General features: G+C 46.6%; 1 protein-coding gene across 2 annotated transcripts in view; it reads right to left on the bottom strand.

Annotated features, from left to right (window-relative positions):
- Window positions 1–19,445, bottom strand: part of PPARGC1B (PPARG coactivator 1 beta) — a 108,818-nt gene extending 89,373 nt beyond the window's left edge. For both annotated transcript variants that reach the window (XM_077137390.1, XM_077137391.1), the window contains exon 1: window positions 19,327–19,445. In XM_077137390.1, the coding sequence (XP_076993505.1) occupies window positions 19,327–19,404 (78 nt within the window). In that variant the 5' untranslated portion in view covers window positions 19,405–19,445. The remainder of the gene's footprint in view (window positions 1–19,326) is intronic.
- Window positions 19,446–27,038: the final 7,593 nt, after the last annotated feature.

Below are 27,038 nucleotides of genomic sequence, written 5' to 3'. Positions count from 1 at the left end.
TAGAGCAAGACAAAATCAGGACAATGTCCCCCACCAGACCCAGCCTCTCACACGTGACTCTGGACAGGTCCATTCTCCTCCAGACCTCACTTACGCCGTCTGTTCACCAGATGACCCAACTCTTAAAGTACAAGGAATCTAAATGCTCATTTGAAACCAAGTAAATATTAAGGTGACCTTATGTTTTGCAGCTTTCTATAGTTTATAAGATACTTTCACGCTGATTATCTCCTCCGTCCAACAACCCTGCCATTGAGCTGACATCCTTTCCTTACAGAGTGGGAAACAGTGACTCAGGGAGCTTAAGTGACTTAGTCAAGCTCACGCAGTGGGTAGGTGGCAGAAATGGGATCTGAACCCCTGCCCTGGGTTTCTCCCCCAACCTGGGCTGCCAGGAAGGAAAACAGAGTCCAAAAGAGCCCTTGAATCACGTAAGGGAGTGTGGAGAAAAATCCATACAAAGCAGTAAGAATCAACACCCCAACAGGCAATTCATAGGAAAGGAAACACAAGCGACCAGAGGAAGACTACAAATGAAAATGATGAAGAGACACCAAATTGACAAAGATCAAAAAATTTAATAATGTGCTGTGTTGGTGAGGGTGTGAAGAAACGAGCATCTCTCATTCATTTCTGTAGGTATAAATGGATATCATTGCATGAATGGAAACCTGGCAAAATTTAAAATACACACACTTTTAACTAAGCAGTTACCCTGAGGTATTATCCTACATATAAACCCCATGTGTGCAAAATGACACGTACACAAAGATATTCACTGCAGACAAGCAACAGCACTAAATTAGAAAGAATCTAAATGTCTAAGAGGATGGTTAAACTACAGCCAAGACAAAAAAAAAAAGGTAGATCTTTTACATAGTGATAGTAAATGATCTTTAAGATCTATCAGTAAGTGGTAAAAAGCAAGCTGCACCAAAAAAAAATGTTCTTAGTTTGCTACAACTGGTGCAAAACACAAGGACAGGAAGTTAGCCATATATGCTGGTGTCTGCACAGTTTATTTCTGGAAAGACACATTAGAAACTGGTAGAGGGCTGCTCCAGGTTGGGGAACACTAGAGGGATGGCTTCCATTATTAACTTCTAGTTTATACCAGTGCCATGCCATGTATTGCATTTTCAGAAAAAGTACAAAAGCAAGGCCAGTGTCTTCTATTGAACCATGCTGTCTGTTGAAACCAGTATGAAAATTAGCTTGTTAGGCAGCTGGATCTTCCTGGGACCAGTTCTGCATAACCCCACCGATCTCTTCCCCTTGGGTCTGCTCCAGAACCACACTGGGTTAGTTAACACTTCAAACTGCCCAGCTGAGTAACAGAGTCTAAGTCAGGAAGACTAGGTTTACCTTTTCTTTTTTTTTGCATGGGCAGGCACCGGGAATCAAGCCCAGGTCTAAGCCTGGGTTTCAACCCCTTCTCTACAGGCATCTTGCTCTGTACATGCTAACAAAAATATGCATACCTAAAGATAGATGCAGTAAACAATGCGGATTACAACTCAAATTGGGGGTATATTGGCTGTCAGCCATGTGCAATACTTGGAGGTGATTGGCTCTTGTCTAAAGCCAGTACCGTCGGAGTTAAAACAGGCAGTAATGGCAGTAGTTCTAGTGGGCACAGCCTGGAGACCTAATATTACAGCCTTGCATCTGTCCATGACTCCACAACTTGCAGTTAGTTTTCATATCTATTACATAGCAGCACAGGGATTGTTCCCATTTTATAAAAGAGGAATGGAAGCTAAAAGAGGTCATCACATGGTGGGCAAAAGTTAAACCACGACTAGCATCTAGGTTCTCTCCATCTCAAGTTCATGGACAAAAATCAGCCCGTAGATAAAGGCTGGGAAAAGAAAAAGGGCAACCAGCTAGGAAAGCTTGGCTGGAGGATCTACCTACATTGTTGCTTTTTTTTTTTTTTTAAAGCAGTGCTTTTGATTGGTTATTTCTAGGTGCTGGGATTTGGGGGATTTTAATTTTCCTTCTTTGTGTTCTCTCTCTTTCAATATTTTAACATCTGTTACTTTTATAACATAAAAAATACAATTGATATAAAAATAAAACAGATAATCATATATTCAGTTCCTTTTAGGCACTTAAGCATACCAAACCACTGAGTGGTTTTTCTTGGGAGGTATGAGATTACCGGGGCAGAGGGTAGGATGGGGGGCTCACTCTCTCTGACAGTTTGGTCCCTAACACTTGACATTTTTCTGTATATTAATTTTATTTAATATTATATTTGTTGACCAAAACAATGAAAATATAAAATGAAAAAGGGATTTAAGGCAATAAACCATTTTTTCAACACATTCTGGGGTTAATGGTGAATTACAGAGCAATTAAACAAATGTCAGTTATAAAACTTTTTTATATATAAATTTATAAAACATATGAAAATATTCAATTGCTAAGTTTTTCACTTCATCATTTTTAGCTTCCTATTTACCTAACATTAACTAGCTCCTTTTGGCTCAGAGCAGAACTTCCCCAGGAGGTAGGCAGGTCCCTTCTTCCAGGCACCGCTGAGCACGCGGACCTGCCCGTCAGCTATGCAGTCACCTAATCCACCCGGCTGCAAAATCCAGCAGCTGGTGAGGGCCAGAGGGAGGTGGGTGGCCCTGGTGTTAAATTGCCTATTGACCACATGGTACCCTAAGTGTGGTAGCTCTTTTTCCACTTGATGTGAGCTTTCTTTAAATAATTACAGACCTCGTGGCTGAGATAGCAGCGGCTCTGTGTGAAAGGAACCAGGGACCGGCCCAGGTTTGGCCATCTTCAGCCTCAAACAGCATCCACAGCCAAGTTTGCAAACTCCTAGGGGTATCCGAGAATTTGCTGATACCATCCCTCTCCTATTAAAATATTGTTTTAAGCAAAAGGGATAGGAGACCTGAGAGGCATTTTTGCAAATAAAAAAAAAAAGATTCATAATGGATAATATGGTACCATGCAACAAAGGAAGAAATCATTTTAGATATATCTATCAGTAGGGGATCTTGAATAATTTGCTCCTTTAAAAAAAAAATCTGGCCCCAAGTTCCTGATTTTCGCCCAGATATCTTTCTACCCCCATGAGTGACTTATCCAAATGTTCTGTGATTCACTGGGGAGGTTAGGAATCAGGGATTCTCTCCCTGGAGTTCCTCCTCCGCCTTCTCCTCCTTCCAAACCCACTCTTTTAAGACATATGATCCCATGACAAATTTCTTCCAACTTGCAGTTCAAAGAAAAGTCAGCATTTGTCACCCAGGAAAGGGAACACAACCTGGAATTAAGAACCTGCAACCAACTGATTCTACCCACGGATGCAGGAAAATCACTGCGCCCACCCGAGATGTGACCGGTTCCTAGCTACCCCTGTCTCCAGTAATTAACCACCTCCCTCTCCATCCATCTGGCGGTTCTGCCCCAAGTGGAATTCACAAAAGCAAAATCGTGCCCACAATTCATAATCTTGGGCTTGCCCCTAAATCAAACTCACTATAGAAAGATCATGAGCCACAGGATGGCACAGGTGGAAGAGATGAGGAAGCTCAGTCCCAGAGAGGGGGTGAGAACTGTTCAAAGTCACACAGCTAAGGTGGGCAGGCAGGACCTGAGCCCAGGCCCTGCTCCAGACTTCCAGGGGCATGTTCTCCCCATCACACTCTAGTCTCCAGTGCAGGTGCAAAATTCTCTAAACAAGACTTCTTCCCTGATTCTACGCTAAAGGGGAATGAGAGAAGCTCTGCTTTTCTGGGGGGGGTTTCACAGTTGCAACTATGAATGTCCCAACCCCACAACTACTGGGGATCATTGCTCCAATTCTCTACGGAGAATTCAAGATTGTCTTGGGAACTCAGTCTAAATAAGGCACAGTCATGAGTGACTGAGGGCACCTTTCAAAAACCATCCCTTCTCAATCAGGTTTGGGTCCGATCAGGTTTGTCTGGATTTCAAGAAGGACTTCTAAAGAGATGCTTGAAAAAAATCAATGGGGTGGAAGGAAAGGACACAGATTGGGGTCCCCAAAATCCTGTATTTCCAGCGAGTTCCTGCAACAGCTCCTGCAACACATTAACATTCCTGGGAATCAGGTTCATAATCTATAAAATGGAAATGAAAATCATCCTGGGAATGTGAATTGCAATGTGAAAATGTTACATGAATTCCACAATATGCTAAAGCGGATAATAGTAGTGGTAATAGGGGTAATAATCATTATTATTATAACAATAGTTATAGCAGTTGAATCTATTAAGGGCTTGCTCTGTATCAATTCCTTTCTTAAATTCTTATGTACACAGCATCTCATTTATTCCTCCTGCCAACTCTTTGAAGTCGGTGCTTTTATTAGTTCTATTTTACAGATGAAGAAACCAAGGTTAAGAGAGGGTAAATGCCTTGTGCCGTGCCTGGCCCAGGCTGAGGGACGTGGCTTGGACCACACAGGCATCTACCTCCAGATCCTCACCCTTAATCCCTGGCAGGTCAGGGCCAGGTGGTCGGGGGCCCCAGAAGGAGGCTTTTCCAAGGTGTGGTTAGCTAGAACACAGTTGGCCAATGCAAGGTCAAGGGTGGGAGTTCTTTCTCTCACTGGTCTGCTTGCTTAATTAATATCAGTGATTTCATGGGTACCTACTGTGTTCCCCAAGCCCTCTGGTAAGGTTGCAGCACCTAGTCACACATTCCTTCCTCACCTGGGGAAACTACGGCCAGGAAGCCATGGGGCAGCCTACGATTACCCTGGGAAAGCAGCCATTTCAGAGCCATGCCAGCCCACAACCCAACAGTGGTGCCAACCAGGGGCCTGGTCCCGCAGAGGGCATTCTCTGGCTTTACCATGACAGACAAGGGACAGTAAAGACAAGAAGTCAAGATGAGAAGCTGTGCCCCACACTTTGTGACAAACTCCATGCAAATTCCTTAATGCCTCCTCCTCTGTTCTTGGGGCCTGGGAATGAGCTACATGAACCACAAGGAAAGATGGAGGAACGGGAGATGCTGCTCATTCAGTCCTGCCCCTGAGACCCAGGAAAACTTAAGTCACTCTCCAAGTCTTCTCCCTCTGAACTCTTCCCAAGACCTTCCCACACCCCAGAGCAGCCTCTTCCTGTTAGTTTCTCAGGCTGGAAATCTTGGGGCTCCGACTTGTGATTCTCCCAGACACTGAGTTCATTCTGCTCTTCAGCCTCATGGGGAGTCCTCCAGCCAGCTCACACCCCACCCCCACCCCTAACCTGTAGGGAGCTTGTGTCTCCCACCCAGTCACTCGCGGTCCATTCACAGGCCACAGGATCTGCTGGTTTTACAACAGGCCAGACCGTCTGCCCAGGAAGCCATTCCCCACCTTGTTAGCCAGCTCCTGCGCATTCTGCAACTCTCTCTGCTACACAGGGTGCCTAAACACCGCCTCTGCATAGACCACCCTCCCGCAGCACAGAGCAGGGCTGGTTCGAATCTGCAACCCAGCTTCCTGCACAGAGGGCGTGACGGCTGCACGGATGGCAAAAGGAGGAGGTATCAAATGGTAATCCAAGGCTCTGTAACTCATGGTTCTGTACCCCACCAAACTGTCACCAAAACACTCAGTCACTAATGATTGTCATTATTATTGCTAACAGCACCCAGTCACTGCACTAAGCCCTTCAGACATCATATCTTCACCTTTCAACCATCCACTGAGATACATATTACTTACCTCATTTCACAATTGAGGAAACTGAGGTGGGGGAGTACTAAGCCTGGCATCTCTAAGCTCTTGCATGACAGACTCTGGACTCGGACCCTGGCCCAGAGCTCTGGGTTTACTAAGGGCTGTGCTGGTCCACCTCCCACTGACCCTCAAGCCCCAGGCCCCGGGCTGCGGTTGCCACCTGGAACAGCTGCTGGAGCTCCTCCTCTGGTTGAATTACAACTGAATTACTGAAAATGCACCCTCAGGTCACCTTCTGAGCAAAGATCTTTCTTCTCCTACCAGGGTGGCATCTAGCTTCTAAACTCACCTTCTCCCTCTCATTCTTGTCTCCTTACCTCATCCTCGGGCCCACCCTGCTGTCCCCAACACTTGATCCACACTCTGCCTCTAAGGGGAGGGGCCTCTAGTAAAGCCTCCACCCAAGACACCATCACCCCAGTCCTCTGGGTTTGCTTCCTACAGTACTTGGCTGAGGACCACCCTCACGTTGGAGCTGCAAGCTCAGACAGAGATTTCCACATTCCTGCTGGGGACTAGTCCAGATGTCTAAGGCAGGCAGCCCCTGCCTGGGTCACTAGGACAAAGAGCAAGTGCTGGAGAAGACTGGAGGGCTGGGGCGCTGCTGAGCAGGTACCTGATGGCCACACTCACAGCAGAGGGAGGAGCTGTTGCCCAATCAAGGGAGAAAGTGGTGTGAGGTCACTGGGGAACTGGGTCATGAATTCTTGGGACAGGAACCTATCATACCTGCCTGCTGGGCCTCTGAGGGCCTCTGCAAGACTGAGTTGGGGAAGGTGCTATCCCTGGGTCTCACCACTCATCTTCTGAGCCTCAGGTCTCTCATCTGCAGAATGGGGCTAGCAGCATTTATCTCCTGAGGTTGATAGGATTAAATGAGCTCAGCAAGGTAGCCAGTACAGATTAAAGGCTCAGCCAACTCATTCACTCAAGAAACATTCAGGGCATGCCAACCGTGTGCCCTAGGCTAGGTCCTGGGGCTAGAGTAGGAACCAGAACGGCAGTGCCCAGTCCTTGTGGATCTTCCATCCTCAGAGGGGGGACAGGCAATAAGCAAAGTACAAATTAATAAGCAAGAAAATACCTGGGAGTGATACATGGTTTAAGAAAATAGAGCAGTTAATTAGATTTACAATGGGCAGAGCAGGAGAGTCAGGAAGGGCCTCTGGAGAGGTGACTTCTAGGCAGACCTGAAGGACGGTGATGGAGCAGCATGCCTGGGAAAAGTATTTCCGGCAGAGGGAATAGCAGCCTTACTGGACCAGCTCAAAGACTACTACTATGACCATCTGAGCCGCACCCTGGCTGCCCTTTAGGAGCAGCACACACATCTGGGAAGGCAGTGATGTGGCATCAGGAGAGATGCGTTCCAATCCATTGCTCCCTTGAGCCACTGCATAGCCTGGGACCATGACCTCGGATCTTAAAGGGCCCTGATAACTCAAATGATCATCTTTAGATGGCTTGAGTTCCCTAAGGCCCAAAGCCCTCTCCACCCTCTTTGAACCCACCCGCCTCCTGAAATACCTGGGATGCTCCCACCCCCACATCCACGAATTGTCCCATACATGGGTGTGTGGCAGAGGACCACATAGGACAGACACGGGGATGGAGACAACTATCTGAAACCTGAATATCAAATCACTCTCTGGGCCTCACTTCCCCATCTATAAAGTCCAAGCTATGTTGCTTCTTGAAGCCAATCACTCTTTGCCTAGCCACACACTCTTACTGCTCCATGCAGCCTTGGAAATACAGAAGACAAAACCTCACATTCAGGGACTGCACTAACTTTCAAAGAAAGGCTTCTACGGCTATTTCTCTAGCATCATCAAGGAATGAGGTGTACTCATAACACACAAAGTTTATAGATCACATTGAACGCCAAAACTTTTTTCTGCTTTTGATGGCCTTCCTGTTTAGACAGTAAGAGTATCAAAATGCTCCTCCCTCTTCCTTGATTCCTCAAGCAGAATTACTGCCTTCCCTCCGGGATAATACTCTGCCTTCATGACCACTTAGCCCTATGCTTTTGTATGGTAGTGCTTTCAGGGATGTGCAGGGCTTCCCCGACCCTTCCCTAAAGGGCCCTGAGCTGCCGTCCGTGCTGCAGTCACCGTGCCTGCCTCTGTCCCCTCCACCCCTCACCCACACACACATTCACAGAACCAATGTGTTATTTCTTTTGTCACGAGGCCTGGACCGGACCTCAAACCTTGTAAGAACTGTGCATAAACTAAGAGCAAATCAGCTCTAAGTAAGAGGGGAATGATGATCCTACATGCAACAGACCAAGTCCTGAGGGAATTCTAAAGAAGGAACAATGGACATGACACAGAGTTAGTCCTCTTGGGCTAGAGACTGCAGTGGCTGGTCCCAGAGCCTTCCTCGGCCCCTTCACCTGCTTGGATCCCTTTCTTCCTCCTGCCACTCCCTCTGGAATAAGTGGTTGGGCAATGGGCCCAGGGCCCAGTGTGAGATGCTGGTTTCAATTCCTCTGGAAGGTGTGGGGACATTCCATCAGATACTACCAGGGCCCACGAGGCTCTGAGCCCCTCCCCAACCCGGGATCCACAAAGAGCTGCCCACCAGAGGTGAGTGTATTCTGATAGGGGCTTCCGGAGACTCCATGAAGTGTCTGCCTTTGATCCCTTTGTATATAAGGCTTATCTTGGAGACAAGGGCAGGGTCTCCTTGTGGGCACTAGTACACTATCCCCACACTCCTCCACCCACACGTCCAAGCACGGAGAATAACCTTTGGGATCAGGCAAAGGGTAGACATGACTTTTCTGAAAACTCAAACAGCACGTGTTCATGCATCCAGTCTATCGACAAATATCTATTGGGGACGTTCAGTGTGCTTCTGTCATGGCATTGGGGTTTTGACAGGGAAACTGAAGCGGTCCCTGTCCCCTTTGAGTAGAGAATTAGTAGAGAGAACAAGAAAGAGTAAACACAAAAACAAAGGTTAGCACAGGCTAGGCCCAGGGTTCTGCATTTGGGAAGGGCCTGGAGTGGGGACAGAATGTGGCAGAGATGTAGTGGATGTCCTCCCCACATCAAATCCTCTTCTGCTCCCCATCTCGGCCTCGAAGACACCAACCACTCCAGGGCCCGATTCCTACTCACCACTCCACGCTCCTATGGCTGAGGCCGAGGGCAGGCTTGTGACCACTCACCTAGACCACACTACCCATGCCTCTCCCTGCCGCCCATCACTCCCCATTCCAGTCTTTTCTTTGTGCTCAGCCAGATTCGTCACAGTGTAGCAGATAAGACCATGTGCTTTGAAGTCAGACAGACCCTGGTTCAAATCTCAGTCCTGCCACTTCCTAGCTGGGTTATTTATTGCTAGTTACTAAACTTCTCTAAGCTTCAGTTTTCTGACTTGTCACAACAGTAACCTCATAGGGTAGTTGAAGATTAACAAGATAATGCACCTAAGGGCTTGGCTTAGTGCCTGGCACATACCAAGTGGCCAATAAATGTTGGCTGTTCTGAATGACCACTATTATTAATACTACTACTAATCAAAACCTTTGCTGACTTTTTACTACCTACAGGAAAAAGTCCAAACTCCTCAGGAATTCAAAGCTCTCCTCACTAGCCAGTTTCCTGTCCCTTTGGTTTGGGGAGTGACTGGACAACAGATAAAAACTCACCAGGGTGACAGAGTAGAATAAAAGCAGAGCAACCAAAAATCTGTAGCAGGCTATGGGATCACAGGCAGGAAGTGGCCAATTCTAGGGAGGAATTAGGGGTGGCGACCTCCAAGCTGGGCCTTGGAGGATGCAGTGGGGGACCAGAGGGTGGGGGTGCGGGGGTGGTGGAGGAGTGGAGAAGGGGGCTGGGCCGGCTCCTGGCAGGGCCCCAGGCAGGGAAGGAACTGCAGAGCAGCAAGCACCACAGTTCAAGACACACACTCGGGGTCTAGCCTCTGTCTGCCCAATTCAGAGGGATAACAGAGGGAACTACTTCATGTGGTCATGAGAGTAAATGTGATTGAACTTTTAAGGAATTTAACACAGGGCCTGATAAAGTAAGTGCATGAAAGGGTTAGCAGATGTTGGCTGTTGAAAATCATCATCATCATCGTCGTGGAAGGATATGGCTGGAGATGAGGCCAGCCTGGGAGTAACTCCCACCAGGGGGCCACCTTAAGAGTATTATGTTGTTCTGCTTTTCCAGCAGGGGGTACAGTGTGGCATAGTGAAGAACACGTGGATGAATGGACCTCTGAGGCCTTGAATGCCATTCCCAGGAGTCTGCTTCTGTGAGTTATGCAGGGTAGGCCTGCAGATGTTTATAGCAGGAGCTACTGTCGCCTCTGATCATTAGCTGCATAGAAACCAGGTTGCCTTCAGTGCCAAGGAGCCAGTGCTAGGACTTTCCCCAGTATCCTGGGTACCACACTTCCGCACAAGGAGCCTGAGATCAGAGATGAAGGCATGAGCAGCCACGTTACCAAGGCTGTTTGCCATGGCAACATCAGGGAGCCACTCGAGGGCCAGCTGCTGCAACTGCTCAGGGCCTGGTTTCTAACAACTCCCTGCTCCCTCTGCTAGATGACTGTGCTCTGCCAGGAAAAAAATACGGCTGCAGAGCTGCAGGGGAGCATCCATCTCAGCCAAGCAAGACTCACCCAGCTGAGTTCCCAGACAGGGGTCTCAGACAGTCGAGTCCCTGCTATGCAGAACCAGCCCTGGCCAAACAGTAGCTGGAGGTCTTTTCCTGCCCCTACTGGGTGACCTGAAGGACTGATCCCAGTCTGTTTCCTTATTTTGAGGTAAGGGCATTGAACAAGATGATCTTTAAGGCTCTCTCAACTCCCTGAAAACTCCACATTTGTGTATTGGTGTCACCATCATACTGTCTCTCATGTATTGAGTGCTGACTGTGTGTCAGACAACACTGCAGCATTATTTAACCTCACAGATATCCCAAGAAGAATGTACTTTTATTATTCATATAATCATGCATATGAGGCAGCTCAAGGTCACAGGCTAGTAAGTGGGAGACCCCTGACTTAAACCTAGACAGCTAAACTGCTAAGTCCAGAGCTCTTGACCACTAGCTGATATTCCTTCTCCTTCTCTCTTCCAGTGGCATGAAACTGAATTCGGTTTCCTAAAAGTCAGTATCACAACACTTGTTAAAGCTGGATGGGGTTCCTATTGGTTCCCCAGAAGTGTAGGGGAGAAGGGAAGGAAAACACAATACTCTGAAAAGGGAACCTCAGAGCTCTTCTTCACAGCTCAGTGGGAAGACAAGTAGCAGGGGCCGCATTATATCTGCCTATTTGTGATATTAACTCTAATTACTACTGACTAAGATTTCTGAAAATACACAACTAAATACTTCACGGGCACTGTCTAACCTAGAACTCATGGACACTCTTTAAAGTATGTGCTACAATCAATCCCATTTCCTAGATGAAAAAAACTGAGGCACAAAGAAGCCCCAAACCAAGGCACAGGGCTTGTCCCACGCGGAGTCCAGAGCTAAGGCTCCAGAGCCCTCTTAAGCCGACTAAACAATTAAGGCAAATGTTCACTTTCTTGCCTAAAAGACAGAGCAGTAATTACAGGCCTCCGGGAAGAATTAATCAATCGCTTTGCCCTCCCGTTTGTGAAAATCACTCTGGCCTCATACTACAGGCCCGGGTGGCAACTCAATCTCTGGGTCCCAAGAAGAGAGCAGGGTGGGAAGCCCTGGAGGCCAACTGCCTCGCGGAGCCTGTGCCCAGCCCGATGCGTGATCCCAGGCTGGGCCACTCTTCTCTGAGCTCTGTGAGCCCAGCAGTTGGGCCCCACAGCCTTCTCTCCCTCACGGAGTGGTCCTTAGCCTCTAACGAGAGCCCATGGTCAATTGCAATGGCTTTAGGTATTTAGAATAGAAGCCAGAAGGAAATGTACCCTGTCTGGAAGCGGTGGTGGACCTTCCCCCAGGGTGCCACAACCATTGCAAAGTCCAGCCGCCCTGGGCAACAGTGTCTCTTCCTCAGAGGTCTACCCACCCTGCCTCTCCCCGCCCACCACCCCCCAAGCTGACACCCCTCAATTTCTAAGTTCTGACACTGGAAAAGAGCCCATTGCTCTTTTCCTGATCTCCAGCCAGGTGCCTTCTCTTTCCGTGCCTCAGTGTTGCCTCTTCTGGGAAAGTGGATTCGATGCTCTCCAAGGGCCCTCCAAAGCCTGGCAGGAGAGGGAGCAACTTACCTAACCTCTCTGTGCCTCAGTTTCACCACCCACAAAATGGGAGAACAGAATCAGCCTCACAGAGTTGTTGGGGGAAACCCATGAGATAGTCTTAGAAATGTTTTCACAGTTAAACACTGAAATATGTACCAGTGAAATGACATGACGAGGGGGTTGGGCGAGACGAGAATGGCATGAGCTGACAATGGTTGACACTGAGTGACAGGGACAAGGGAATTCACATTCACTACACTATCCTTACTACTTGCTGTCTACTTTTGTATGTGTTTGACATTTCCATAGTAATATGCTTAAAACACAAAGCTCTTCTCAGACAATCTGACACCTGAACATATAAATCTGTTTACCTATTGGGCAGCCATAATGCTTGCCAGGGATAAAAATAATTATTTCTTGCCCTCCCAGAGCTTTCAATCTATTTGCAGGGCAAAAAGCACAGCATCCACAGGGCAGTAAGTGGCATACACCACATCAGTGGGAGAGAAGAACTTCTGCCTACAAGGCTTTCCAGAGAGGACAGGTATGAGCTGAGGCCTGACGTTCAGATGGGCAATGAATACATTAAAATAGTGGAGGCAGCAGTGGGGAGGGGACATTCCAGCTCATTCCACAGCTTGTTAGTCCATCCCTTCTCAGGAACACATGGCCTGAAGATACAAAATGGGAAGCAATGTCTGCCCTGAAGATTCAGGCTCAAGAGTCTCACATATTCATTCACTCAGTGAGGATTTATTGGTATCTACACTGTTACAGGCACGTGTCTATTTACTGTGGAAAATGGTAAATGAAGCAGACAAAAATCCTTGCCTTCATGGAGCTTAACATTTTGGAGTGATTTTCTAAGTAATGACTTAGTGGGATCTATATTAGCAGACATACATATTATTTGGTGCTCATTATATGCCAGCCCTTATAGTAGGTAATTTAAATCTATTTTATCATTTGATTTTTACTGTCGCCTCACCACAACCTTATAAGGGAAGAACCCCTTATTATTATGTTCATTTCACACATGAAGAAAAAGGAAGCACAGAGAGGTTTGGGGTGTAAACGGCAAATTGCAGAGGCAGCATTCAAACCCAAGCAGGCTGTCCACAGGGGGTGCTCTGCCAGTCCCTGCACTATGACACATGGGGGATGGAGCAGCCGTGCCTGGAGGTGAGAGTGAAGGCATCACCAAAATGATGGCATGGGAGGTGGGTCTTGGAGGATGAATCACAGAAACGGTAAGGCTGGAGACAGAAGACAGAAACAGCACGATTCCAAGTCTCCAGGAGGAAAACTCATGGCATATTCTGGGGTGGGTCAGGATCCCAAGGGAAAAGCAGACAACTTAGGACAAAGGCAGAGGCTTAACTCTCCAACTTCAGGTGCCTTTGAACAAAAGGTTAGAGTTTGGACTTTAAAAGTACTGGCGGGGGATGGGGGGACATGTGGGCCACGGTGGCTCAGCAGGCAGGATTCTCGCCTCTCCTGCCAGAGACCCAGGTTCGATTCCCGGTGCCTATCCATGTGAAAAAAAAGAAAAAGTACTGCGGGGTGGGCCACGGTGGCTCTGCAAGTAGAGTTCTCACCTGCCATGCCCAAGATCCGGGTGCCACAGGACATGTGTGCGCAAGGGAGTGATGAAAAAAGGCATGCACTGTAGGAAGACTATCTGCCATCAGGGTCGAGAAGAAATTGGAGGGAACAGAGTCTAGTGTGGCAAAGATCCCTTTGGTACTAACTGCAGAAATCCAGTTGTGAATGGACAAGGATCTGGATCAGAAGAGGGGGAGAAGAACAGAAAGGTCAAGTCCACCAATTTTGTTCAATCCACCTGAGTCTCCATACGATGGCTGGGAGGTACATGACTACCTCGGACAAAGAGAGGTAGGAACTGAGCCTGCTCATTTCCTTCCAGATCATTTCATTGGTGATTCCCTCCCATTCACAAAACAAGAATTATGCATCCCTTTTTCTTTTTACATAAAAAAAAGTAATATGTACCAATACTAGTTTTTATTGCTCCTGCCCTTCTAAAGTGCTTCAAACAGAGAAGAATTCCATGTTTTATGAGAAGCAAGTCAATGGTCATTTTATATACATTCTATTTTTTGGTTCCCAACCTTGAGACAGGATCTGTTATTCCCATTTTATCGATGGAGAAACTGAGGACTTGAGAAGCAGAGGGACTTACGAGTTCTGTCTTCTCACTATACAATGTGCCTTAATTTACTCAAGGTGCTGGAGATACACAATGATGAACAAAAACAGAGAGTGATTCCTGTCTTAATAGAGCCTGGAGGCAAACAATATGGGACTCTCACCCACTAATCCTGGTTCTACCACTTACTCAAAGAGGGGGACTTCAGCAAGGCAGTGACTTTCCTGAAAATCCTCATCTTAAAATGGGGATAATAATAACATCGACACTTCATTGAATTTTTTTGGAATGAAACATAATAAAGCAAACAAATGGCTTAGCCAAGTGCATGCCACCCAGATGCTCAATAAATGCTGCTGCTGCTGCTGACAATGATGAAGAAGATAGCTGCTAACTCTGGGAATGCTTCTGTCATGACCTCACTTCCAAGCTCCAAGTCCCCATTTGCAAGGCCGCTTCTGACTCAAACCAGTGTTCCTTCTATTATTCCAGAGAGAGAAGGAAAAGAGTGACTCACATCCTGGCAATGGTGGAGCTTCTGGCTGGCCTGCAGCAGCTGGGAAAGGAGGCCTGGAGGTGAAGGGGAATACAAGCCCCTTGGGGCCCAGTTGCTGGGTGATTACCTTTCCTGAGTTTCATAGGCATCCATTAGCACCAGCCAGGGAGCCCCAGTGAAAGCAAAGCCCAGGGCTCCAGTGAACAGAGCCAGTAAGTCTGCCCATGCAGGCTCAAGTGATGATCCCTGGGCTCAACACAGATGAGAGATGGGCAAATGCACCTAGCAAAGGCCACATTTCAATTTGCTCCTATAGATGGTTGTAACTTGGACTTGGAAAACAAGTTGGCCCTAGCATCAAGGATTGCAGAGGCAGTGATACTACAGATCCAACAACTGAACACTGGGACTTGAAGCCATTCTCCTAATTCTCCATGTGGCAGGGACTCATCCCTTCCAGGGGCTTAAATCTAGCTTTAGAATAATGAGGAAGCTAGACACCAATCCGAAAATGGGCCAAGTTTACAAACATGGCATTTCACAGAAGAGAACCACAAATGGTCCATAATCATATGGGGAAAAGGTTCAGCATCACTAATAATCAAAGAAATGCACATTAAAACAATAGGGTGACAAAATTTATTGATGAACAGACTGATAAAAGTTTAAAACAAAAAAAATACCAAGTTATCTGGGTATGGGGAACCAGGCATTCCCATACAATGCTGATGAGTGTGTAAATTAGCAGAATCTTTCCAGAAGGCAATCCAGAAATGTGTTTACCAAATGCCTGTACAGTTCCTTTGATGGAGGAATTTCACTTCTAGGAATTTAAATGAAGGAAATAAGACATATGCACAAAGATATTCATTTCAGCATTGCTTACAATAGCAAAAAAAAGAAAAAACTGGAAACAACTTAAATGATTAACAGTAACAGACTGAAATAAATACATTTTGGTTCAAGCCTCAATGAAATACTATGTAACCATTAAGATATTAAAGGATAATATTTATTGATATGGAAAGATGTACATAACATATTGTTTGGAGGAGAAAAAAGCAAGTTACAAAACAATGAGATTTCAAGTTACAAATTAGTACACACAGAATGATTCCATTTTTGAAAGAAAGAAGCTGTAATCTGTATGAACCAATGGGAAAGAAAAAAGCCTGGTAATACATATGAAAATTAACAGTGGTAACTTTGAGGTAATATAACATTTTTAATTTTCTTCTTTACGCTTGCCAGTATTTTCTAACATTTCTATAATTAAACTTTTTAAAATACGAGGTTGGACAGATGATTTATATAAAGTTCCTGCCGACTCTGACATTTTGGGCATCTATGATTGATGCCCCAAATGACTTCAAATAACCCATATTTGGTGTGGGCTGATGGCATTGCCTTTGGAGCTTAAGTCTTTGCCCACAGCTGTGGCCCTTTGCATTCCTCTCTCTCCACACTCACTGCCCAGCTGTCTCCCCTGCCAGCCTGGGAACTGCTGCTGGGCACAGCCCAGCTGAACCCCTATCTGTAATCCAGATGCTGAGCGAAGGAACAAGGCTCAGCATGGTGACAGGTGCCATGTGGGCACCAAGAAATAAAGCACAACTAGCTCTAGAATTTCACTGGGACACAAGATTCACATAGAAAGGTCTTGATTATAACACAGGCTGAGAAGGAGAGGAAAGAGAAAGCAGGACAACTGGTCTGGAGGGCCTACTAGAGGAGAAGGCCATGCAGGATGGGTGGGTGAGGGCACTCCGGGCAAGAGGCACAGCCTGAGCAAAAGTGAAGCAAACCCAAAGTCCTTTGGGATTCATGCTCCAAACCTCTCCAAGAAACTTTCATAATCTTGTTCTGGTGAATTTCTGTACTTTGGCCTGAATGGATAAAAATGTAGTCTCCTCAACAGAAAGCTACCTCCTGACCCCAGATTAGCCAACAGTGGCAACAAAAAAGCCTTTTGGACAAAATCACTTTCCCCCCATCCCTCTCAAAGGGGCTAGCCAGAAAGACTGGAGGTGGAGGGGAGGGAGGGTCAGGGAGAGGCCACAAGAGGAAAGGAGCTTGCACAAACAGCCAGACATCTCACATGCAAACAATGCTCACCCCACCACCATGCCATTGGATTCTCCTGCTGGCACCACCAGCCCCATTTGACAGATGAAGGAAATGAGGCACAGAGAGTTAAAATGGCTTGCCCTGGGGTCACCCAGCCAGAGAGTGGGGAAGGCGACTCCACTCAGGCCTTCTGACTCCAAGTCCAGTGCTATTTCAAGGTAACACACAGGACCTGGAGTCAGGAGCCCTGGGTGGCTCTGTCACCCGCTGGCTGCATGGTCCTGTACAAGTCGTTCACCCCTGGCTGCCTCTTTCCCCAACTGTAAAATGAGGAGGCACGCGATGGCCCGCCCAGGTCTCCTTCCGGCTGGATTCTACGAGCCTTCTAAGGGCGACTGCTAAGCACGCCCTATCAATTACATTTCCCAAGTTGGGCCGGGAAAGATCATCAGAAAAGCCTCGGTCCGTCACGTGGTTAAATAAAAAAAAGCAAACGTCTCAGATCAACTTTCACTGCACTGCTTCTGCTGACACCTGATTACCCAATTTTCTTGTTTTCTTGGGTGGCATGTCCCTGCCATGTAGGCCTGCTGGAAGGCTAAGGGCAAATAATTAATTACTGGTGAGGCAAAGAGCACAGATGCAGTTAAAACCCGAGGTCAGGTCCAGCGTAGACAAGACATGCTGAGGGTCCCCAAATGAGTCTCCGGGCTATTTATAGGCTTCCCTCACCCGCCTCTTAGCGGAGAGGTATGGAAACGCCCCCAGACAAGTGCGAGAGCTGGGGACGATTCTTTTCCAGGGTCAACTCTGCCCTGCTCGCACCCGGTCCCCCTAGCCCAAGGCTGTCGACTCCGGGATGCTGGAGCTGAGACCCGCCTTCCGCGCAGACACCGGCGCCGGGCGTGTGACGGCGCCTGGTGACGGCGGCGGGAGCTCCACCGCAGTTTCGTCAGAGGTAAAGGTACGAGCCCGGCGCGCGCTGCGTTGCGCGCACACACACACACACACACACACACACACACACACACACACCCGCGCACACAGACCACTCATCACACTTCCCCCGGCCTCGCGAAGCACAGTCACACTCCGCCAGCCCTTTCGGCCCTTGCCCAGAACCCACCCGAACGGCACCCGCCACCAACCACGCGGCCCCGCGGCTCCCCGACGCAGCGGCGTCTGCAGCGGACGAGGGCTGGCCTTCCCCGGCGCGTGGCGGGCTTCCTCTCCGTGACACTCCGCGGTGCCGCGCCGTCCCAGCCGCCGGCTCGGAGTCGCCACCCGGAGTCCGCCGGAGCTGAATGTCTCGGCTGCTGCGTCCCCTCCGAGTCGTGTCTCACCACAAGGAGTCAGCTTGCAAGCCTCTCCCCGCCCACCCGGTCCCATGACAGCTGCTGCCGCCCAAAGACAGGCAGATTATAACAAGAAGCAAAGTTTCCCTCTCTCCCCTCCCACCTCCCGCCCCCACCCCCACCCCCACCCCCAGCCTTCCTCCTCCCTTCCCGTGTTATGCAAAACGGGCCGGCACCGACCCTTCCACTCCAGGTACCAAACCAGCGTCGGCGAGCCGCGCCCGGTTCCGCCCGGTGGCCCCTCTCCCAGCTAGGCGTGCGCCTGCATCCGGGGTCTCCTCAGCCTGGCCACATCCCCAGGCTCCCGGGGACCCGCAGCAGGGCGCCCGGAGAAAAAGCCCTAACTCTGGGGCTAAACTTTACACTTGCAACAGGCATGGGTGGGGGAAATGACGGAAGGGGCAGGGGGCGCGCAAGCCTTAGGCAAGCATTTTCGGCGGCTATTTGTCCCAGCAGCACCCTCCTGTCTTCAAGCCATCAGCTCCCCCGGCCCCCACTCCTCGGGCACACCAGAGCACCCTCTCCTGTCACGCGCGTGTCGCCAGTGGGGATCCCAGGCGCAGCCAGACCCCAGGATGCCGCCTCGCCTTCCCTTTCCCCTGCAGCGCCGAATGCGCACCGGGGTGGCGAGCAGCAGGGGAACCCAGAGGCCCCCAGACAGTCTTCCCGCCCCCATCCTGCCGTACTTTTCCCCTGGGGGGCTCCACTGGGTAGCGAAACCAGGAAGGCGCTATCCCCGCCCGCATGTCCACGTGCCCCGCAGACCCTGATTCCCATAGCCGGTAACCCGCAGGAAACTCCGCGCAGTGGGCGCCGCGGGGGAAACGCGGGAGGCCGGCAGCAGCACTAGGAGGTTCCGGAGGCTGGAGGAAAACGGGGCTCCCGAGAGCGCCGGAGGCGCTGGCGCCGGGGCCACAAGTCCACGTGAAAGTACGGCAGCAAATGCCGGGCGCTAAGGGCGCGCCTCCAGCGCCCAGCGCCGGCGGGAGGGTGCCCCACACCTTGGCGCGGCTCCACTCCTCCAAAGAAACACGGTACCCCCTCAGCTCTGCCCGCAGGGTCAGACTCCAAGTGGCCAAAGCTAGACCTTCCTCAGCGGCCGTGGCGCCCCCAGAGCTCAGGCACGCGTGAGCCCCCCCATTTCCCTGCCCTAGGAACGGAGCACATAGCAGGGGGCGTAGAAGAGGGTCTCTGCAGCCTGGAACCCCCGATCCCCCCAGAGCGCCCACTACTGCCTCCCGGCCTCCTCGGCTGCGGCGGCTGCGGCGGCAGCCCGGGGTAGTTCAGTTCACCCTCGTCCGTCTCCCCGGCCCCGGCGGGTCGTACCTGCGTGTCAGCTAGATAGTTGAGGAAGAAGGAGGAGAGCTCTTCGTCCAGCAGCGCGCCGCAGTCGTTCCCCGCCATCTTCCAGCCGCGGCTGCAGCGTGCGGCGGAGTCAGAGCCGAGCCGGCCGGGGGGGAGGCGGGGGAGCGAGCAAGAGAGGGAAGAGGGAGGAGAAAGCGAGGCCGGCGGGAGGCGGAAGGCGGAGCTCAGGCCCCCGGCTGCCGCAGGGCCGCGGGCTGCGGGGGCGGGGCCGCGTGGCGCCCTCATGAGCAGGGGGTCGCGCCCCCACTCTCCTGCACAGCCTCCGCCTCGGCGGCTTGCTTCCGCAGCCCCTAGGCCAGAGGAAAGCTTCAGCAGCTCGGTGTCAGTCTCCTAGCTAGCAGCCGATGCCTGCGCAACAATGCGGGCAGTCCCCGGCTCCTACCAGAGCGAATCACGTTGCCTTAGCGCTGGGCGGGCCCTTTGAGATAACCTGCTTCTGCACAGCTGGGGAAACTGAGGCTGGGGGAGGGGGAAGAGAAAGCCCGGGGCTGAGGGCCCTGAAGGCTTGAGTTTCTCTCTCCTGGCTATATGGCCAGGGAGGGAGAGAGAGATAACCATAAGTCAAGGTGGGAAAAATCAGGGAAAGATCCTTGGTGGCATTTTTTGTCTGTAACATGAAAGATGCATCGATCCATATTCTGTTAAACCTGGTCATATGTCTCTCTCATGTCGCCCCTTCCCCCTCAAAAAGAACTTTAATGACTTCTTTTTCCATTGCCCATAATACCTTAAAATGGCCCTCTCGCTGCAGTCCTTTCCAGCGACTCCCTGTACCTTCTCACGACAGGCCTGTGCACACAGAGAGCTGCCCCCTTCCCTCAGTGGATTCACGGGCTCCCTTGGCACCTCAGATCTTTCTTTTAAAACGCTCGTCGCATTGGCAATTGTGCGTTTGTTTCTATGGTGATTGGATCCGTGTTCCCCCGCCATACTAGATTGTAAGAACCATGAAAGCAGGGCCTGAATCTGCTTTTGCACTTGTTATGGTTCCACTGCCTGGTGCATAGTAGGCAATTAGGAATAATCTGTTAACTGAAAAATTAGGGTTCCCATCCCCACCCTGTGTACAAACATTGTACCGATAAGGAAACTAAATACAGAGTCAAGGAGACTGCCAAGTGAGTGCCTGAATCATAAGAACTCAGGTCTCCCAAATCCTTGAACTCTCGTCAACGTGCCCAGCAATTCGGCAGGCAAGAGATGAGGGCACCCCCGGATAAGACTGGAAGGCAAGAATGTTTGGGTCTATTTTACTGAATGGCAAGAAGATTATGGGAAGATGACATAGTAAGAAGCTCCAGGAATCAGTTCCTCCACCAAAACAACTACTCAACTGGCAGAAACTGTCTGAATCAACTACTTTGAAACCCCAGAGTCTGGGGAAGCATTGTGCCTCCTCCAACAACAAGCTGGAGAGGATGCTGGTAAATTGCTGTATATGCCAGTGAGTTTAACCCTCCTTGCATCAACTACCATCCCCCTATCCCAGCCTCCTAGCATGCAGCAGTGGTAACTGGTGCTTGGGCCAGTGGTACAGCTTGTTGGCTCCAGGGTGGAACATAGTCTTCCAAATTCCTTGGGTGTGTCATCTGATCTTTGATTAGCTACTTCAAATCTCTGGGATGTGACTCTGAGAGCGGCTATTGTTCCAGCCTCCCTGAGACAAACGCAGCAGAGAAATCTTTAAAACAGTTATGTTCCTCAAAACTGCCAAACAGTTCATTGGCTGCATTAACAAGGTAGGTGCTGAATTAAGAAAATTAAAAACATAGAAGCTCCTAGTGCCCTTGGTGGCCTTCCCCAACCCCCTCCATAAGGCATGTGTCTTCAATGTGGGTCCCTGTCTCTGTTCCAGAGGGAGCAGAGTGGCCCCTGTGAACATACTGGGGTGCATATATGTCAGTGTCAGCCTACCAGGTGGAACCCTGAGAGACTAAACTGGGGAGTATGTATCAGCTCACCATCCCAGATACAGAAAGCCACATTCAGAAAGCTAAGAAAGTGTGAAAAACAACAGGTAAATTGGCATGGCCTGGGGCAAAGGACTACCTGTATCAAGTCACTCAAGAAAGCACCCCGGAAGGGGAGGAGGCCAGTTTCAAAAGGAGTAGAGGGACATTCACTTGAACTCCTGGAAACTATAGACAGGGAATTCCTAAATCCTCTCACAAGTATAAACCCAGAAAAAGAAGCAGGCTCCCTGGCTCCGGTTCCACTCAGGCTCAGATAAGACAGAAAGGACCTGCATTTCCCATTCGCCTCAGGCTAATCTTCTTAATAGGAGCAAGAATTTCTGAAGAAAACTACCAGCCTAACCAGAGACAGTTTGAAAAGGCCTTGAAAGGTGTTTTCTAACGTGATTTGTTTGTTTCTTGAATTTTGCATTCAAGAAAATCTCTGTCATTTCACTCGCTGGATACAAACTTAAGGAACAGACTGCTCGGGGACTAAATCCTAGTTAACATTTTAAATATCAAAATGTACAATGTGGGGTGGTGCAATGGTGGCTTAATGGCAAGAATTCTCGCCTGTCAAGCTGGAGACTCTGGTTTGATTCCCAGAGTCTGCCATGCCAAAAAAAAACCTAAAAGAAAAGGTGTACAATGTAACAAAAGATTACAAGACTGAAAATACTGACCAATCCAAAGGAACAAGATAAAAATCTAGAAACCATCAATCATGAAGACAGAACTTTACATTGACCAGACAGAGATGTAAAAATAATTACCTTAAATATGCTCAAGAAGAGAAAGGAAAACAGGGAGAAAGAACTAAAGGATGTGAGGAAAATCATGAATGAACAATTTGGGACTCTCCCCAGAGAAATAATGGAATTGAAGAACACAGTAACTGAAATGAAAAATTCCGTAGAGGGTTTTAACAGCAGATTGGGGGTGGCAGAATAAAGCATCGGTGATTTTGAATTCAAGACACTAAATGATTCAGGCTGACAAGCATAAAGAAAAAAGGATAAAAATGAACAGAACCTAAGAGAACTGTGGGGCACCATCAAGCATACTAATACACACATTTGAGAGTTCCAGATGGACAAGAAAGAAAACTATGGTCAACCAGTAATTTTATATCCAAAAAGACTTTTTTTCAAAACTGAGGGAGAGATTAAGACATTCCCAGATAAACAAAAGCTGAGGGAGTTCATTTCTACTAGATCTGCCCTACAAGCAATTCTAAAGGGAAATGTTCAGACTGAAAGAGAAGTACAGTAGACAGAAAGAATAAAGGCCTGGTAAAGTAACCATATGGGTAATTATGAATGCCAACAATATTGTGTTGTGTTGTGCATTATGTAACTCCACTTTTTTCCCATATTAAAATGCAAGTGCATAAAAAGTATTGATAAATCAATGGTTTTGGACATATGATATACAAAGATATAATTTATAACAAGTAAAAAAACCAGAGGGGTAGATGAATAGTGTAGATGTATGCTATTGAAGATAAATTGGTATCAAATCAAATATGATTATTATATAATTAGGAGGTTGTTTTCATTTCCATTGCTGCAAAAGCAAATATCATGCAAAGGGAGGAGGAAACAATGGGAATTTATTGGTTCACAGTTTTGAGGCCAGAAAATGTCCATGTAAAAGTATGGACACTAAAACTATGGTGTTCTGGGGACTGACTGCTGGTGATCCTTGATCCTGAGCCACATGACAACGCACATGTTGGTCTCTGCTGTCCTCTTATTTCTCTCCAGTTTCCATTGAATTCCAGCTTCTTACTTCCCATGGCTTTATCTGTCTGAATCTCATTCTGTTTATAAAAGACTCCAGTAATGTGATTAAGACCTATCCTGATTGAGGTAGGCCACATGTTTAAGAAGTAACCTCATCAAAATGTCCTACCTACAATGGACTCACACACATAGGAATGGATTAAGTTTAAGGACATATTTTCTGGAGTACCTACGGCTCCATACCTATTAAAATGTAACAAATGTTAAATTTTAGCCCCATTGTAACCACAAAGAAAACACATGAAAAATATATTCAAAAAAGAAGTGAGAAAGAACTCAAAATGGTGCAATACAAAAATATATAGAGAGAGAAGTAGGCATTAATAGAAGAATTGAGAATCAGAAAAGATATAAGACTTATAAAGGCAAACTAGCAATGTGACTAAAAAAAAAAGTACTGCATTATCAGGAGTTCTTTAAATATAAATGAGCTGAACTCTCCAATCAAAAAGGAGAGATTGATAGAATGGATTTAAAAAAAAAACAGTATGACCCAACTATATACTGTGTACAAAAAGACTCACCCTAAATTCAAAGACATAAGTAGGTTGAAATGAAAAAAATGAGAAATAATATGTCATGCAGGTAGTAACCAAAGGAGAGCTGGATAACAAAACTAAAATCAGATAGAATACACTTTAAGTCAAAAACTGTTACAACTGGCAAAGGTGGGTCATTATATACTGATAAAGGGGTCAATTTAACAAGAAGTCATAAAAATTATAAATATGAATGCACTCAACAACAGAGCCCAAATATATGGAGCAAATATTGACAGATTTGATAGGAGAAATGGACAGTTCTACATTAGTGCTGGGAGATTTCAATAATGGATAGAACATCTAGACAGAAGATCAGTAAAAAAAAAAAAAAAAAAAAAAAAACAGAAGAATTGAATGATACTCTAAATCAGCTAGACCAAGCAGACATATATGGAACACTTTACCCAATAGCAGCAGAATACATGTTCTTCTCTAATGCACATGGATCATTCTCCAGGATGGGCCATATGTTGTCACAAAACAAGTTTCAATCAATTCAAAATATTAAAATCATACCATGTATCTCTAAATGTATCTCTAATCATACCATGATCTCTAATCACAATGGAAAGAAACTAGAAATCAATAACAGAGAGAGAAATGGGAAATTCACAAATAAGTGAAAATTAAGCAACATACTCTTTAACAACCAATGGATCAAAGGAAAAATCACAAGGGAAATTAGGAAATATCTTTAGGCAAATGAAAATGAAAACACATTGTACCAAAACCCATGGGATGCAGCAAAGCACTGCTGAGTCAGAAACTTACAATTCTAAGTGCTTACTTTAAAAAGAAGAAATATCTCAAATCAGAGACTTTGCCTCAAAACTAGAGGATGCAGAAAAAGAAGAACAAACAATCCAAAACAAGGAGAAGGAAGGAAATAATAAGGATTAGAGCAGAGCTAAAATGAAATAGATATTTTTTTTAAAAAATAGAGTATCATCAAAACCAAATGTTGGTTCTTTGAAAAGATCAATATAATCAACAAACTTTAGCTAAACTAACAAAGAAAAAAAAGGACAAAAATGACTAAAATCAGTAAGGAATGGAAGAACATTATTGCCAATGCCAAAGAACTGAAAAAGACTATAAAAGGATAATATGAACTACTGTATGCCATCAATTGGAAAACCTAAATGAAATGGACAAATTCCTAGAAACACACAAACTATCTACACTGATTGAAGAAGAAACAAAAGATCTCAACAAATCAATAACTGATTTGAATCAGTCATCAAAAACCTCACAACAAAAATGTACAGAACCAGATGGATTCACAGGTGAACTTTACCAAATCTTCCAAGTAGAATTAACACTATCCTGCTCAAATTCCTTGAAAACAATTGAATAGGAGGGAACGCTTCCTAATTCATTCTATGAGAGCAATATCACCCTCACGTGAAAGCCAGATAAAGATAAACAAGAGAAAAAAAAAACTACAGACCAACATCCCTTATAATATAAATGTAAAAATCCTCAGCGAAATACTAGCAAACCAAATCCAATAATATATCTAAAGAATTATACATCATGATCAAGAGATATTTATCCCATTTATACAAGGGTGGTTCAACATAAGAAAACCAGTATATATTTAATACACTACATTAACAGAATAAAGGGGGGAAAACAACACGTGATGATCTCAATTTAATGCAGAATAAGCAGTTGACAAAATCCAGCTCTCCTTATTGATAAAAACACTTTAAAAACTAGCAATAGAAAGAAACTTCCTCAACATGATAAAGGACATATGTACTGGTTTGAAACTGTTATGTATCCCAGAAAAACCATGTTCTTTGAATCTTAATCCAGTTGTCCTGGGGTAGCATGTTCTTTTAATCCTGAACCAATATTGTAGAATGAGACCTCTTGATTAGGTTGTTATCATGGAGATATGATACACCCAATTGTGGGTGTGACCTTTTGATTAGATGGCGTTTGGTTTGCTAACGCTGCCAGTAGTGGAATGGCTTTTTAAACAGATTTTATTATGTTATAAGTTTACAGTTCTAAGGCCAGAAAAATTTTGAAACTAAGGTATCCAGAGAAAGGTACCTTGACTCAAGAAAGGCTGATGCCAAAGGGAACACCTCTCTCATCTGGGAAGGCACATGGCAACATCTGCTAATTTCAGGCTTCTGAATCAAAGAACTTCCCCAGGGTTGATTTCCTTCTGCATCTCCAAAGCTCTCATGTCTAAGTCAGCACTAAAGCTTTTTTCAAAATGGTTCCCCTTTAAAGGACTCGAGTAAGCAACCCCACCTTGAATGGGTGAAAACATATCTCCATGGAGACAACTTAATCACAAAGATCCCACCCAGCAATATTGAATCAGGATTAAATAACATGGCTTTTCTGGGATACGCAACAGTTTTAAACCAGCACAGATGGAGATGTGACTCCACCTATTCAAGGTGGGTCTTGTTTAGTTTACTGTAGTCCTTCAAAATCTGACAGACACAGACTTTTAGAGATGCCTGGAGTTCTGACGGAGATACTTAGAGAAGCCGTATGAAACTAGGACACAGACTCTTGAAGAGAAAAAATCTCTGGCTCTGGGAGATGCTAAGCTGAGAGATGAAACCCAGAGTTTTGCTCCAGAACAGCCAAATGAGGTCCACAAATGCTTAAAGAAGAAGCCACTGGAATCAGAAGCTGGAAGCAAAAGAACCAGAAGCAATGACTTCAGACACCAGCCATGTGCCTTCCCAAGTGACAGCCATTGACCTTTCTTCAGAGTCAAGGTGTCTTTTTGTGGCTGTTTTAGTTTGGACATTTTTATGGACTTAGAATTGTAAACTTATAACATAATAAATCCCCTTTATAAAAGCCAACCCTTTTCTGATATAATGTATTCTGATAGTGTTAGTAAACTGAAATAGCTTACATGGAAAATCTACAACAAATCATACCCAATGTTGAAAGATTGGAAGCTTCCCCTCTAAGATCAGGAATAAGAAAAGGATGACCACTGTTATTCAACATTGTACTGGAAGTTCTAGCTAGAGTAATTAAGCAAGAGCAAAAAAAAAAAAAGCATCCAAATTGGAAAGGAAGAAGTGAAACTTTCCTTATTTGCAGATGACATGAGCTTATATACAGAAAATCCTGAAAAATCCACAACAAAGCTGCTGGACTTAATAAACAAATTCAGCAAAGTGTCAGGGTACAAGATCAACATCCCAAAATCAGTAGTGTTTCTATTCACTAGTAATGAATAATCAAAAGAAATCAAGTAGAAAAAATCCACTTATGATAGCAACTAAAAGAATAAAATTTCTAGGAGTAAAATCAACCAAAGATCCAAAGAACTTGTTATCTGAAAATAAGACTTTGCAGAAAGAAATTGAAGAAGACTTAAG

The sequence above is a fragment of the Tamandua tetradactyla genome, chromosome 20 (genome assembly GCF_023851605.1).
Source record: "Tamandua tetradactyla isolate mTamTet1 chromosome 20, mTamTet1.pri, whole genome shotgun sequence".
Lineage (NCBI taxonomy): Eukaryota > Metazoa > Chordata > Mammalia > Pilosa > Myrmecophagidae > Tamandua > Tamandua tetradactyla.
This window is presented reverse-complemented; position numbering and strand designations above follow the sequence as displayed.